At 42.6% G+C, this 16,618-nt stretch overlaps 1 protein-coding gene across 3 annotated transcripts in view; it reads right to left on the bottom strand.

Moving 5' to 3' along the window:
* The window catches only part of CCDC88C (coiled-coil domain containing 88C), a 100,185-nt gene that overhangs the window by 30,965 nt on the left and 52,602 nt on the right, over positions 1 to 16,618 (bottom strand). For all 3 annotated transcript variants that reach the window (XM_081171907.1, XM_081171906.1, XM_081171908.1), the window contains 8 exons: positions 15,318 to 15,502; positions 13,604 to 13,685; positions 12,127 to 12,285; positions 9,371 to 9,517; positions 8,883 to 9,027; positions 7,355 to 7,536; positions 2,834 to 2,971; positions 168 to 1,238 (listed from right to left, as the gene is read on the bottom strand). In XM_081171907.1, coding sequence (XP_081028033.1) covers positions 168 to 1,238; positions 2,834 to 2,971; positions 7,355 to 7,536; positions 8,883 to 9,027; positions 9,371 to 9,517; positions 12,127 to 12,285; positions 13,604 to 13,685; positions 15,318 to 15,502 — 2,109 coding nt within the window. The remainder of the gene's footprint in view (positions 1 to 167; positions 1,239 to 2,833; positions 2,972 to 7,354; positions 7,537 to 8,882; positions 9,028 to 9,370; positions 9,518 to 12,126; positions 12,286 to 13,603; positions 13,686 to 15,317; positions 15,503 to 16,618) is intronic.

Genomic DNA, 16,618 nt, shown 5'->3' with positions numbered 1-16,618 from the left:
CTGTAACCTGAAGCGTATGTAATCTGAAGCGTATGTAACCCAAGGTACCACTGTACTCTGTATCCATGGGGCCTCTTTTAAAGGACTCACCCTGTATAAAACTTTCTAATATGCTACATGCTAAAATGCACACTTCGGACAAAGACACTAATGTTACATGTACTCACCTCTCTCAATGTAGCTAGTGTTCTCTTGTCAATGGCAAGTTGCTTTAGGAGATCTTTATTGTCCTTTTCAAATTCTTTCATCTTATGAGACAAGTCTCTGGACCTAGCCAGTTCTCTTTCTAGTGTTCTCTTTTCCTTCTCCAATGCTGCCAATTCTGCAGTGTTCTCGTCCAAATTAGCATCTTTCAGCTCCACCTGCTGCCAAAGTCTTTTTGTCTCCTTCTCCAGTATCTTCTTGTCTTTATCCAGCTGGGACACTTCTTGCTCCAACAGTTTCTTCTCCTTCTCCAGCCACTCCAACCGCTTATTTGAGATCTTCAGCTCCTCTAAATTTTTCTGGAGGGTTTGGTTCTCATTTTCAGTGCCTTCCAGTTCCTTCTCCAATTGCTGGATTTTCTTGCTGCTGTTCTCTATAATCTGCTGGAGTCTTTGGTTCTCAGCATTCACACTCTGGTAACTCAGCTCCAGCCGTTCCGATTTCTTGATCAGAATCTTTAACATCTCCACGTTTTTCCTGAGCTCTTCTTTCTCTCTTTCTAGCTCTTTATTTTCTGCTTCTATCTGGGCCATTTTTGCACTGGCGAACTTCATTGTCTCTACCATTCTCCTGAGTTCCAGGTTCTCTTCATCTAGCTCCTTGTTGTCCTTTTCTAGGCTTTCTAGCCGGACAGAAACATTGTGCAAGGTGTCCAGGGATTTTTTCAGCTTCCTGTTTTCCACTTCCAAGTTCCCATTTTGTTCCTCAAGAACCTGTACTTTCTCCGTAGTGATCTTCATGGCAGCAACTTTCTTTGTGAGCTGCTCGTTCTCCCTCTCTAGTCGATGAAGCTCCTTGTCCATTTCCTCTACTCTTTCCACTTTTTCTTTAACCTGCTCGAAGTCCTTCTGCAGTTGCTTCTTCTCAAACTCCAGCTTGCTGAGCTTGCTGCTGGTCTCTGTAACCGTTTCATGGAGTACTTTGTTTTCCACTTCAATGTCTTTAACCCTGGCCTCACTACTGACCTGAGACCTCTGCCTCAGAGACAAAACCACTTGGTTGAGATGGTCCGTTTCCTTTTCTAGGTCTTTTATCTACATTCAGAAACAAAACAAGATGGTATATTAGGCAAATACAAAAAGCCCTGCTGCATCCAACGCAAAGCTCAACTAGTCTGGCATTCTGCTCCCCCAGTTGCCAATGAGATGTCTAAGGGAAGTCCACGAGAAGGACATAAACGTAATGGTACCTTCCCAGGCATTCAGTACCAGAAAGCTGCAAACAAGCCCTTGGGAATTCTCTTTTCAAGAAACACAGCCTAGACCAAACAGGTGAGATACATGATGAAATTGCATTATTTCAAGAAGTAAAAGTAAAGGGACCCCTGACCGTTAAGTCCAGTCGCAGATGACTGGGGTTGCGGCGTTCATCTCGCTTTACTGGCCAAGAGAGCCAGCGTTTGTCCACAGACAGCTTCCGGGTCATGTAGACAGCATGACTAAGCTACTTCTGGTGAACCAGAGCAGTGCATGGAAACACCGTTTACCTTCCTGCCGGAGTGGTACCTATTTATCTACTTACACTTTGACATGCTTTTGAACTGCTAGGTGGGCAGGAGCTGGGACCGAGCAACGGGAGCTCACCCCATCGCGGGGATTCAAACCACCGACCTTCTGATCGGCAAGCCCTAGGATCCGTGGTTTACACCACAGCACCACCCATACTTGAGTATAAATACTATACACCTGGTTCAATAATCCTTTTGCTCTGTTTTGTGTCATTTCAATTGCCCTGAGACCTCCAGGTATAGGGTGGTATATAAATAAATAAGTAAATAAAATTAAATCTCATAGCACTATGGACACGCTGTGCTGCTAGCAAGCAGTTAGCACCTCTGTGACAAGTACTGTAGGCCAAACATTTTAGGTTTGGCTGGAGGTGCTATGAGGTCCCGGGGTGGCAGAGCATGGCAGTGTCAGTGTCAAGACATTCCCAATGCAGGATTAAAGTTGTGGAGGAGATGGCTTGAGAGATCTGTCTGGGATATCCCAATCAACCTTGGGGAAGCAGAGTGTTTCAGTTTTCTGTGGAAATTTCCACACCACCTTGAACTGAGTTGTGTTTACTCCTTATTCTGCCCAAATATTACTCAAACAGATGATGTGACTAAGCAAGCACAATGGGAGTTGTTTACTTAGGTATACCTAGGATTTTGGTTTTGTCACTTTGCAAGAGAGTTCCTGTGGACTGTTATGGGAGTCAGGGTAGGCAAAACTGAGTTAGATGGATCAATATAAGGTATAAGGCAGTTTTCGTTGTTTCAATGAATTCTTGAAGCTATTCAGAACAGCAGCAAAGGTGATGCAATTCTTTCAGCATTTTTATAAATTTGATCCATACACAACTGCTTATGCAACTCAATTTTGCTTCTGGCAGTATGAAAATTGAGTTACTTCCTCTTGACTCTCGCTCAAACTGGCAAGTCAAGGTGACCTGAAAGTGTGGAGACACCCATGTGGACTGTGATGGATAAGTTGAAATGCTTCATGTTTTGATCCTGGGGAGCCCTAATTTCCTGGCAGGAAGAAGTTTTGGTGCCTTTTTATATTTGTGGGCCAATAGGTCTTTCTAAATAACCAACCAGCCAACTAACCACGCAAACATGCCTCTGGGTTACATCTGCAAGCACCTGTCTCTCTTTGTCAGCTTTCAAGGTCTCCATCTTGCCCTGAAGCTGTTCCTTCTCCTTTAGCAGCTCCTCGCTTAAAGCTTCCAAGTCTTGATTACTTTGCTTCTCCCTTTCAATCTGGTTCTGCAGCTTTTCAATCTGCATGGGAGAAAATTACCACAATATATCATATGCAAGCCTGAACAAACATTGTTCACATGCAAAGACATTATGAGAATGTAAATACTTGCACATTTGTCCATTCAACGGTACTTTTTTCAAAGCAACAAGTTTCAACAAACTGGGTCTCTATCTCTGTATATATAAACAACGCAACCTTTTACTTCTGCAAGGTTGCTGAATGTCTCACTTCAGTTTGCAGTAGAACTTCAGTGCTGGAAACTGAAATTGTTTTAACCTTTAAGTGTCTGTCATTCCCCAAACTAGATGTTTTCATCCCTATCAGCCAAGTTACATGTTATATACAGAAACCAGGATTATCCAATGGACAATGGACAAAAATACCCATTTTGTGTGACCAGGATTCTCAGGTATGCCCTTATTGAAAAATTGCAGCTCTTTGAATTGTATCACAAGTTCTCAGGAACAGAAGGGGTAGGCCTCAAATGTGTCACTGCCTTAGCAGAGTTCCCCATTCAGTGCTCTGGTGTGGAGATGTGGAGACCCAAGCCTTTCCCCTCCTCCCTTGAAATTTTTTTGCATTATGGAATTTTTTTTCAGAATGGTGAATGAAATGTTAAAAACAAAATGAAAGACCTACATTGGCTCCCAGTATGTTTCTGAGAACAATTAAAAGTGTTGGTGATGACCTTTAAAGTCCTAAATAGCCTCAGCTCAGTATACCTGAAGGAGCATCTCCACCCCCATTGTTCAGCCCGGATACTGAGGTCCAGCGCCGAGGGCCTTCTGGCAGTTCCCTCACTTTGAGAAGTGAGGGAACCATGAAGAGGCCTTCTCGGTAGTGGCACCCGCCCCGTGGAATGCCCTCCCATTAGATGTCAAGGAAATAAACAACTATCTGACTTTTAGAAGACATCTGAAGGCAGCCCTGTTTAGGGAAGTTTTTAATGTTTGATGTTTTATCATTTATTATTATTATAATCATTAATTCTGTTGGGAGCCGCCCAGAGTGGCTGGGGAAATAATAATAATAATCATCATCATCATCATCATCATCCCTCAAAATGTTACCTAAAAACTATATAACAGGAAGACTGTTATGTAAGACTATATACAGTGTCAGATGATTACAATTCCTATACAGTTACACTGAGGACAGGCAAGTCCTCACCCAAAAAACTGAGATGGAAATTCTCAAACACAAGCAAGACGCATTTTTGCCATTCTCGCGAGAGAAGGAAGAAGTGGTTCCTTTGCTTGTGAAAGGGTAGAGAAGCTTGTTTCAATCAGGGCAAACCTTCAGTTTTTATAATTCCACGACAGCAACAGCTCAAAAGATTAGTCTGACTTAAAAGCAAAACAAAACATGTTTACCCTCCCATGGTTTCAAAATTTCCAGAAATTCTACAACTCTACTCTGGACACAATCTAGAAGGCACAACTGTAGCCCCCCCCCCCCTTTTGTCATATTAAGGCAGCCATGCGGCAGCTCAGATGGTCCAGCTCATCCCCACACTGCTAAAGTAGCAGAAGAAGTCCAGGCAATGTTGCAATGGCATTGGCATAAGGAAAGAAGGGTTTCTGTGACAGAATGGTCTATCTAACGGTGAGGTAAGGGGTTCCCTAAACTCCCCCACCCCCTGCCATAGGCACTTGTTGAAGACCTTGGTGGACCACACATTGATGTCTTGCCTGTTGTAGCAACTGTAATTCCATAGAAAGCAAATTGTAAAACAATAAAATACAATAAAAGAAGCAGTAAAAACAATTAAAAATCAATACAAATATTTAATGAGATAGGTGTGCCCTTGCCTATCTTCAGTCACAATTTCACAGGCATGCTGGGAACCATCTGAATGAAGCTCACAGACCACTGGCGGTCCACAGACCACAGGACCACAGATTGGAAACCCCTGCTCAAAGGGCTTTAAAAGAGTAAGCTCTCGTTCATTTTCTACAATTCTGCTGTTAATGTTTTAATTAAAATGCATCTTTTCTAATGCTCCCCATCCTCCCCAATTAATTAATGTAAAATTAAAATAAACTGGGATGGGGAGAGATAGATAGGACCCCCTCCCCCAATTTTTTCTGATTCTAATCCAGCCAGTTGCCAATCCAGCATTACCAGCTCACTTCAGCACCAACATACCAAACACCACCTGCTTTGTCTGGCAAAATAAATACTCAGCCTTACAAATGGCCTATTTTTATATTCACTACAGCCTGACCAGGTTCTGGAATATCTCAACACATTGGACCCATAGCCTTTAGGATAATTAAAATTGAACTGAATTTGTCCTGTAGAATATCCAGCAGAATTCTTTGAGGAAGAGGTCTGTGGATACAAAATGTTAAGCACTGAAAACAGCTGCTGCCATCCGGTATGGTTGGCCAAGCTTCTGGCTAATTTAGGTAATCTCTACGCAATGAAAGCATTTCCCCCTTTTCCCTGCTAATGGCTACGTTTGGACTTAGTGTGGTCACATGAAGCAGCTGTTGGCTCATGTTCTCTCACCTACCCTGGCTGAGCAAGGAGGAGAGCAGAAGTTTTTTGCTTTTGTATCAATTAACCACAGTTTAGCATGATGCCTAAACCACTGCTGGTCATAATTAGAAGTTACCGAAACAAGCAAATTTCACAAATCACGGTTTGAAATAGGCTTGCTTTAGTAAACCATCCTTATGATTAACCACAGCTTGTCTAGATTTGGACATTGTTGTTATATTTATTTATATCCTGTCTTTTCCCCAGACAGGGACTGAAGGCAGCTTATAGATAGAATAGATGCTAATGCTAAACTGCAGTTAAAAATGGAAGAGGAAGCTTCTGGTCTTCTCATGGTCCCGCAGAGTATATGAGCACAAGCCTTCTCATATCAAACTACTAAACCACAGTTCAGTGTGAAGTTTGAATGTAGCTGGTGAGTCAACCTCAGATGATTTTATGTTTTATACAAAATCTCTCTACTCATAGAATCATAGAGTTGGAAGAGACCACAAGGGCCATCGAGTCCAACCCCCTGCCAAGCAGGAAACGCCATCAGAGCACTCCTGACATATGGTTGTCAAGCCTCTGCTTAAAGACCTCCAAAGTAGGAGACTCCACCACACTCCTTGGCAGCAAATTCCACTGTCGAACAGCTCTTACTGTCAGGAAGTTCTTCCTAATGTTTAGGTGGAATCTTTCTTGTAGTTTGGATCCATTGCTCCGTGTCCGCTTCTCTGGAGCAGCAGAAAACAACCTTTCTCCCTCCTCTATCTGACATCCTTTTATATATTTGAACATGGCTATCATATCACTCCATCTGAACAGAGGTCTGGGTGTCTCCAATGGACTTGGACTAACATGAGAACAGCCAGATAGATGGATCAGGCCAGTGGCTGTTTGCACAGCAGCCAGACAGGTGCCTAGGGGAAGCCCTCAGTTATAGAAAAGAAATTGGCAAAGGGCTGGCAGATTACAAATGTGTATCAGCCACTATTACAGGAAACGTCTAGATAAAGCAGCCCTGCCTAGTATGTAAAGAAGATCATTTAACATCTAGAAGTGGCTCCCTGGGGGGTGTTTTGCCAAAGGCTGGAATATAAATCCACTGCTGTGCACAAGATTCTTGCACCAGAGGGGACCAGAAATTAAATGGAAATGTCTGTTTAATCTGCTTGCTTCTTCTTGAAGACATTGGGGTTGGAAAATTAAAGCAATTTGGCTCGATACCCATGGTTTGTTTGTAACTCTGACATATAGTGAAGGCTTAAGTGAAATTATGAAAGTTAAATTGTCAAGAGCTACCAGCCAGAGCTCCTGCCAACCTAGCAGTTCGAAAGCACATCGAAGTGCAAGTAGATAAATAGGTACCGCTCCGGCGGGAAGGTAAACGGCGCTTCCGTGCACTGCTCTGGTTCGCCAGAAACGGCTTAGTCATGCTGGCCACATGACCTGGAAGCTGTACGCCGGCTCCCTCGGCCAATAAAGTGAGATGAGCGCCGCAACCCCAGAGTCGGTCACGACTGGACCTAATGGTCAGGGGTCCCTTTACCCCTTTACCTTACCAGCCAGAGACTATCAAGGATTCATCATCAGCCCCATAACGTCTTAAATACTGTACATCTATATAGCGGAGAGTTTGTGCTACTCGTACGAACATGAATGAAACTCCCTTAAACCAAGTCAAGACTACTAATCCAGCTTGTCTGATAATGTCTTCTCTGACTGGCAGCTGCTCTTCAAGGTCCAAGACAAGAATCTTTCCTTGCTCACACTAGCACTGTACTGGGTTTCCTAGCAGGGAAAATGAATAATCTTGCTATGAGAGAATGGATCAATACCAATCCCTTTAAGAGCAAAAAAGGAGAAGGTGGCAAACAGCCCCTGGTACGCTCAATTAATGTTTTGTTAATTACCTTTTGGCCAAGCTGCTGATTCTCATTTTGTAGCTCCACAAATTTAAGGCTACTCTCTTCAGAGGTTACCGATGCATCCCTGAGCTCTTGGATAATATTTTGCAGACTCTGGTTATCCTTTTCGAGCTTCAAGATGCGACTTGATGCACATTCGTTCAGTTCAAAGACAAAAGACTTCCTTGCTGTTGAAATACAACATTCAGAATACAAGATTGTAGCACATTTGTACGCCTGCATCTATATCCAGGATTAACCCCATGTGTTATCACCTGACTTGTATCAATACTCAACTCTTTAAAAACAAGAGGGGAAAGGAGAGAATTCTCACTTCTGAGAATTATGTGCCCTTTCATTCTAAAACACCATGAAAATTATTTCTTCTTTTCATTCATAAAAACAGTTTTTTTATTGATTACTATAACCAACTGATCAGCTGAGTACAGAAGATGTAATTTAAATGGAATTGATTTAAAGGAAGATAATAATTCCTTTAATATATTTTTAAGTCAAACACATTATCATCAACATCCCTAAAAACAAATAAATCCTAGCAAGATACATATTACTATTTACTATGATTTGTTATTAAGGATACTGGTATCATGTATATCTTTATGCAGAATTATTGACTCACTATTTATAATAATTTTTTGCCTTTAAAATTCCATTTATGAATCACAATCCAATAAAGTATCTCAAAGGAATTTCACAGTAAGAACATCCACAGTCATTTTGTCTCAGACGTTGGGGAATTTCACAGCAGAAGAATCGCCTCAGGTGGGGGCACACCCTCCCAAAGGCTCATGACCTCCTTAGATAATTGTTATTTAACAAAATATATGCACAGTGGTTTCAAGGGAATCAGCATTACATATGTATCAGCCCACAGGATCACTAGCAGCAGAGAAAGCTAGTGAGAAACTATGGGTATAAAAGAACAGATTCCCCCATTTAATATTATATTAACAGCACCTGAAATTAACTGCTTTATAAATCACGCACAGATGTTTGCATCTGGCTACCTACAGAACCAGAGGCATTTCTATTAGGCCATCATCCAAGAAAATCCACCATTCAGAAAGTTATTAATTAAATAGTCAGTGCTTCTGCCAGCAGCAAGATGTGTTACTGTAAAGTGCTGAAAAACTGGTGAGACACTGTAAGGTGTGCTTCTGCTCGCCCTTTCAAGCAGGCAAGGCCTGATATGTTTTGGTGCTCAAGGCAGAAGATTCAAACAGTGCCTCACCCAAGCTGGTAAAAGATAATGAGCATCATAATTGCCAATTTGCTAGTCTTTACAGAAGCCCAGAATTTGCCACCTGGGGGAAGCTGCTTCACCTTGCCCGATGCCAGAGATGGCCTGGGTTTTTTTAAAAAAATATTGAAAAGGAAAAGATGTATGAGAGAGAACCTAGATACAAGAGAGAAGCACTTACTGGGGAAGCCTCCCTCATTATGTGTATCTAAACCAGAATAAAAACAAAAAATGGACAGGCAGCTATGTGCCAAACCACCCCATGTCACTTACTATCAGAGAGATCTGTGCTCTTTGACAGCTGCTCCAGTTCCCTGCCCAGGTGTGCAGATTCATTCATGCTTTGCTTCTGTGCAATTTCCAGCACCATATTCTCTTCCAGCAGCTCCTCAATCCTCTTCTTGTCCGTATCCCTGTCCTAGTGGAGAAGGGGCAACACAGAAAGACATAACAATAATCGAGCTTGGAGACTTAGCATTTATACCTAACAAAGGCTGCTATGTACTAAAGACAACGATGGACAATTTTTTCATCCTGCTGCACGTGGGGAGCTGTAGTCTCTCCAGCCAAACTGCTCACAGGGAGAATCCCCAGCATGATCATGGATATTATTGGTGGGAGAATATTTGGCCCTCAGGCTGAAGAACTGGGCATTTCATTCTGGAGGAAAGACGTGTATTATCGTAGCTCTCACTCAAAAATAATAATAATTAGTTTTTAAAAGAAAATTCCCATTGATAATTAAGAACACGTCACCATACCAGCTCTATGTCATGAAGCTTGGATTTCAGCTGCAAGTTTTCCTTCTCAGCTTCATGCAATTTATCACCACGAGCTCTTGCGATCATCAGCTGCTCTTCCAGCATCGTCTTTGTTTCCATTAATATGATGTTGTCTTCTCGAAGCTCCTGAAAATGGCAAATTCACAAAGTAAAGGATGGTTTCACTGAGATTTCAAATGGCAGGTAATTTTAATGTGCTGAAATTTAATCTTCGTGTGCTGCAACATCATTCTTGAATTAAAAGACTTTTGTTTTCCTAGCAGAAGTTTGACTTTCGAGAATCACAAGACCAGGCCACTGTTGATATGGAAATTGTAGAAAGACAGAAATAACTTGCAGAGCAGGAAATTTACTCAGATCAGCAAAATCCATATGTTAAAGCCATTAACTAGATAACAAATGAAATGCTAAAGTTAACTGGCATCCTTCAAAAGAATGAACCAATATTAAAATCCTTCCATCTCATTTTCACGAGAAAGAGGAAGACAAAACAAATACCATGACTTAGCACCAAAATATATGTTATACAAGAGCCATATGCAATAGCTTGGTGCCCTTAGGAGGAGAGGCTTTGCTGTGGGGAAGGGACAGAGGCCCGCAGGTTGCTTCCCCTGCTCAAATGTATTACAGAAACGCTCTGCTTCCCCTCAGAGTCGTCTTTGCAAGGCCAACATGTGTTTAGAACCTCTTTTAAGGGCACTTTGCAACAAGGAGGCAGGTCAGCCTAAGCTTACACGAGGCTGTAGTGCAATATTTAGCTCTGTATTTGCAGCGTAACCCTAAACACATGTACTTGGAAGAAAGTTCAATGGGCCTTACTCCCAAGTAAGTGTGCACAGAGCTGCAGACTGATACTTGTTTTACATAGTATTAAACAGGTGAAAGCACTTGAAAGAACAGCACATATCTAATCCTTAATTAGTTCTGAAAAGAATCAGTGAATGTGTTGAAGGTTTAACGGTTGGTCAAATCAATAGGTCAGCTTGGACATCATGGTAATAAATCATGGTTTACTGTGTCAATGGTAATAAATCATGGTTTACTGTGTCAAGAAAGAGTCACAGCAAGTCTCGGGCTCATGCCCTCCAGTATGGTAAAAAAGGAAGGTGAAGGCATGAGCTTGAGGTTTGATGTGCCTTATTCTTGATATGATGCACCATGGTTTATCATGTCAGAAGTTAATATAAACCCTAAACTGTGCTTAATCCTAACTACAGCTGATTGCAACAAGCCAGCTTAATAAAGCATGGTTTAAAGCTGACTTGGCCGCAGTTTGTTGGAATCAGATGAAATTCTGCTTTAGGTGGCCTGTATTATTCACATAGTGAAACCATTGTTCAAACTTTGCCTACAAGCAACATTTTAATTGAAATAATTACTCCACAAAACTATAAAGCTGCAAGTCAGAGCCTGGAAAATGTACCCTGTGGCATTGACCTCAAAGGGCACTTAGCTGCAAATCATATTTGTGTTAGGTAAGCAATAAAAGACAAACAATGCCTGCCTAAAGATTTATTCTCTACTTTAATTAACAAAAAAAGCCATTAATCACAATTTCTTTGGTAACTAACTAAAACAACTGCACAGATGACTTCATAGCTTGGGAGGTGGGGTGTGTGTGTCTGAATACTACAGTTTAGTATTAAAACACCACTCTCTGTGTGCATTTTTAAAAACTGCATACTGGTATTCATTTTTATTCCACTCACTTCTCATTTTCTTCTGGGGAATCTTGACTGGTGTTTGCAGCAGGGGACTCAAGCAGAGATTCCCTAGCTTCTGAAAGAATCCAGTCTCCAGGAGCAGCATGGGACTCAATGCAGAGGAATGCCATGGCATATTTATGACAGGCTGGAATCTCCTCCTCAGAGGAAATGGACTAACACTGCTCTTCTGTGCATTATTAACACACACTACATTGGGATTACACAGCAGGGCGGCCTACAGACCACATGCACCTTGCTGCTTCCTGGAAGGCTTGTCAAATTAAAACAGCACTCAGTTACTTTCTCAAAATGAAGCAACCATGGATGGCAAAAGCAGCTCTCATGGGCTGAAGAACAGCACTGTTTTGAGAGAAACACGCTCCTTTAGCATTCAATTTTATGAAGAGGAGTGAGGGCCACAGACTTTTCTACAGGTGAGAGAAGCTGCCTCGAATTCTGACAGGCTCTACACTAATGCCTCACAATTCCAACTATTACTAGTGAAAACACAAACACAAACGTAAAGGTCCTCTGCTGTCAGGCTGGCATAGGCAGTCATATGGAGACAAGGGAGATTTAAGATTTCTGCAGCTTTAAGCGGAGGCAACCCTGGGCTGAAGCAATGGCTAGAGCGATGACTCCGCCATCTTGTCCCCTCAGCTCTTCCTGCTTGTCGGAACTTGTTGTGGAGCAGAAGAGGCAGCGACTGGGGATGTAGTTTGAGCCGCAGGCTGGCAGAGGACTCACTCCTCTCTAATGCTATTTGCCGCCATGTTTTCCTAGGGACCATTTCAAGGGTGAGGTACATACTGGGGTTGAAGGAGAGGCATACCAGTTGTTGGGGATGGTGAGCAGGAGAAGGCATTGTGCGTTGGACCTGCTTGTGGGCTTCCTGTAGGCATCTGGCTGACCATTGTGGGAAACAGAATGCACCTTTATTACATATTTTTGAGATCGTTTATTATATTTAGTGGTACATTTTTAAAATATATCTAAATACATAAACTCCTGGTTAAAAACCTGACTTGCCTCCATCCGTGCTTTGTAGAAATCCACATCGTGCAGTTTCTCTTTACACCGGACCAGCTCCATTTCAAGCCTCTCCACTCTGTTTGCTTTTTCTCTTAAGGAATCCAGTTCATCTCTATAGGCCCGAGCAGAGCGGGCATCTGCCATGAGGTTAATGTTCTGAGTTAAAACAAAAACCAAAAAAGGAGAAAAAAACTAGCACAGCAAAGTTTTAAAACACTTTAATGATGGACACTCATTTTATCTGTTTATGTAGAAACTTGTTCCACCCCCGTCCTCCATGTCCACTTCCCCTAAAAATGGCTTGCAACACTAAAATATGCATATAATGAAAAGAACTCCACAAAATGCACTAAACCACCATAAGAAAATGCCAAAGCCATAAAAAAGCAGGAGGGCATTGCAATGGATGGGTGCCACCCCGAAAAAACCCCCCAATACTTCCTGTTTATTTCATTATTTATTTTAAAGCATTTCTAGGCTGCTTCATATATTAAAAACATATACCATAAGTGATATCCAAAAATACAGCATAAAAATAATAGATCAGTATCACAAAGTCCATAGTCCTCTGCCACCACCGTTCCACAGCAATGGGAAATCTTGAGCATACGGTTCTGAACATGGAGTTTCTATGTAGCTAACATGACTAAGAGTCACTAACAGACTTCTCCTCCATGAATCTGTTTCATTCCTTTTTAGTCATTTAAGCAACTGCTTTGTCCACCACATCCTCTGACAGTTAACTTTTGGCATTCTATGCTTCAGGTAAAACTATCTGCTTAAGATCTGAGTAACAAAAATGCTTGCATACTTAATAGAAATAGGCCAAAAGAATTTAAGAGCGGCATTTCGGTAATAGTTGTTCAACAGCGGTACAGACTCCTTTGGAAGACCATGGATTCTCCTTGATTTGAGGTTTTTAAGCAGGGGTGGAATGGTCATCAGTCATGGATGCTTTAGGTGAGATTCTTGCATCGCAGGGGGTTGGACTAGGTAAGGTAAAGGGTTAAGGACCCCTGGACAGTTAAGTCCCATCAAAGGCGACTATGGGGTGCAGCGCTCATCTTGCTCTTCAGGCTGAGGGAGCAGGTGTTTGTCCACAGACAGCTTTCTGGGTCATGTGGCCAGCATGACTAAACTGCTTCTGGTGCAAGGGAACACCATGACAGGAACCAGAGCGCATGGAAACACTGTTTACTTTCCCGCCGCAGCAGTACCTATTTATCTACTTGCACTGGTATGCTTTTGAACTGCTAGGTTGGCAGGAGCTGGGACAGAGCAACGGGTGCTCACCCTGTCGTGGGGATTCGACCTTGTATGGCTGGAATGTAGCCACATTCCATTGCTCCACCCACTTTTGCCTCTGGCCCCACCCACCACAGGCATGAGGTTCTCACAAAGGAATGCTGCTCTTTGGCTGAAAAAAGGTTCCCCACCTCTGAACTGAATAGCACTTCTGCATAGATTTCCTTACCTCTTGCTTTATTTTCTGCAGTTCCAGGACTAGCTGATCTACTTCATGTCTAGTGTCAACAAGTTGCTCCGATTTTTCTTCCCTAAAGAGTTCATAAAAGTTGATTAAGATCTTGCCACATTAGTCCCAAGAACCATTAAGGCACTGTGAATATCCCATATCTAGGCCTAGATGAGAAATGTGGCACGATTCAAGTTCTCATGTTGCTAATTTACCAAATTTAGCAAGCACCACATACTACTAAAAAGCAGTTTCAAACTACAGTATTAAAAAAAGTCATTTAATTTTCTGGTTTATCCATTACCAACCAAGAACAAAAAAAATGTATACATCAAAAAATAAAGAGAATCGACAGTAACAATGACGCATGGGAAGGGGTAAGTAAAAACAGAAAAAGAAAAGAAAAAGAGGCAAGGCAAAATAATGCTATCTGGTGTTATATCTTCATGGTACTTTTTTAAAAGAACTCAGTGCCATCTCTACCATTAGGCAGAGTGGGACAGCTGGCTCAGGCTGCAGGTGCCAAGGAGAGGAGAGGAAAGAGCTGCGTGCTGCACATAGCCTGGTATGTATGCCCCTCCACCCCAAGCTAACCAGCTGCCTTCAAGTGCAGTTGAGGCTGCTGTCCCATTGCTAGTGTCAAAATAAGGCTCAGCTCCCAGTGTTGCCAGATTCCATACATGAACTGAAGTGGGTGTGGGGGGCCAAATCGCCCTTCGCCCCAGCCAGCAAAATGTATTGGGCTGGTCCTGCTAAAACTGCACACAGGGAAACAGCAGGACCATGAATAAAGACGTGCATCTTTGTTAGCACATGAGTAGTTAGGACTCAGCATCGTGGACTGTTGCTGGTGAGGGTTGGGGGATGCGGGTGTGGCAAGATAATGCAGCTTCTGGCAGCAGCCATGTCAAGTGAGATGTGGCCTTCTGCCCTGAAGCATATAAATGCAGGAAAAGCCACCTTGCCATCTGTCTGTGTCACGTGATCATTCAAATATTTACAGCGACAACTTCCACCACTTTCCGCCTTCTTTTCTCTATATACCAGGCTTTCCCAAACTTGGGTCTCCAACAGTTTTTGTACTACAATTCCCATCATCCCTGAGGAGGGGTCCTGCTAGGGAAGATGGGAGTTGTAGTCCAAAAACAGCTGGAAATCCAAATTTGGGAAACCCTGGTATATACATTTTTAAGAATGCAGACTGTGTGAAGGTAAGAAAATGTAGTGGGTTGATGAGCAAGTGTGCAAAAGCAGGCGTGTGTTGTGGAAAACAAATGAACCCCGAAGTGCTTTCTTCAGGAAGGCAGCAGGGGAGACTGAGCGCCCTGTTCTGTAAGTACAGCTAAATGCAGGACTTACCAGTGGTCAATACAGTGGTACCTCGGGTTAAGAACTTAATTCGTTCTGGAGGTCCATTCTTAACCTGAAACTGTTCTTAACCTGAAGCACCACTTTAGCTAATGGGGCCTCCCACTGCCGCTGCCGCATGATTTCTGTTCTCATCCTGAAGCAAAGTTCTTAACCCGAGGTACTATTTCTGGGTTAGCAGAGTCTGTAACCTGAAGCATATGTAACCTGAAGTGTCTGTAACCCGAGGTACCACTGTACACTGAAGCTAAATGCTACACACTGTGCATGCAGTTCTGTGTTATCGAAGGACACTGAGAGGCCAATAGTTCCCCAGCAGCTCCAGGGGCTTAGTGTCAGTACTTACAGCTCCTGCCTGATCCTCCTTAGTTTAGCCTTTGTGTCTGCCAGCTCCACAGACAGATGCTGTTTGTCCTCATTGGAGAGGCGGCTGGCTGGGTTTGGCGAAGAGGCTGGGCTGGAAGTTTTTAATGGGCTGGGTGGCTGTTGGGATTGCAGGTAATCTCTCTCCTGAGTGAGATCCACAATGAGCTGGGAACAAACAAACAAAACAACCCATGTGAAGAATACAGCTTGGACATAGCTCCATTCATAAAAGGATCTCAGACTATTTTATGAAAGTCGATGACTTTATAGGAAGATTTGGACACAGAAAGCTTTAGTTGCACTAGCACAGAAATAAAGTACGCAATGGCGCCAAAGGTTCCCCACATTCGTGGCAAGCCATAATTCGGCTTATTGTGATGTGCAAAGCAGACCACTATGTCCCCATGCGATTGTCACAACTCTTTCTCTGTGCACACATATGGTAGAAAGCTGTACATTGTCTAAAGTGAGTGCACAGCCAGTGAAATAGACAAATGCACAATGATCAGAAGTCACGGTCCACTAAGGACCATGTAGTAGTAGTTGTTATTAGTAGTAGTAATAGTAGCATTTTAACATATGAACCACCCTTCACCCTAAGGTCTCAGGGCAGCTTACAGCAATTTAAAATACATTAAAAGGAGTCTGAAAACTTAACGATCAAAAAAATGCAACCACAAAACAAGGGTGGGTCTTGAAAATACACATCTCAGCAGTCGACGGCTGGAGCTAAGAGGGCAGGGTACTTGCCAATTCCTACATGGAATTATTTTTTCATTCAGAGTTCTGTAAACTTTTGAAGTGGTTGTTGAGATGGCTTATTATACAGTTTGAGAATTATAACGACGTCATATGTCCTTAGGCTTCTTGGCCTTTTTCCTAGGCTAACGAATCCCAATCTCTTTTTGAGATCTGGGGAAATCTGCCCCTTCTCTTCTTTTCAGTTACTACAATATAAGATGCTTCCTTATAAAGACCTTTATGTTAATGTAAACTGCTTCGTATTTGATGTACAGCTTCTAACGAACACAGTATGGAAAATAATATACATTTACAACAGCATGGGGGCAGCATCCTTTACACTGCTTCCTAAAAAATCCATATTTGAGCATAAAAAGACCAAGCTGGTTATGAGAAAGGGTCTTGTCATCCCTTACCCAAACCTACAGTCATATACAGCAGATGCAGATTCATCACTTGAAATGTAGATCTGCATCAAGTATGTAAATTGGGGTGGGGGGGAGAAGAGAACTGACTGGCACCTTGCAGCTTATCTCCCGC

This window comes from Podarcis bocagei (genome assembly GCF_964188305.1).
Source record: "Podarcis bocagei genome assembly, chromosome: 1".
In the NCBI taxonomy this organism is placed as follows: domain Eukaryota; kingdom Metazoa; phylum Chordata; class Lepidosauria; order Squamata; family Lacertidae; genus Podarcis; species Podarcis bocagei.
This window is presented reverse-complemented; position numbering and strand designations above follow the sequence as displayed.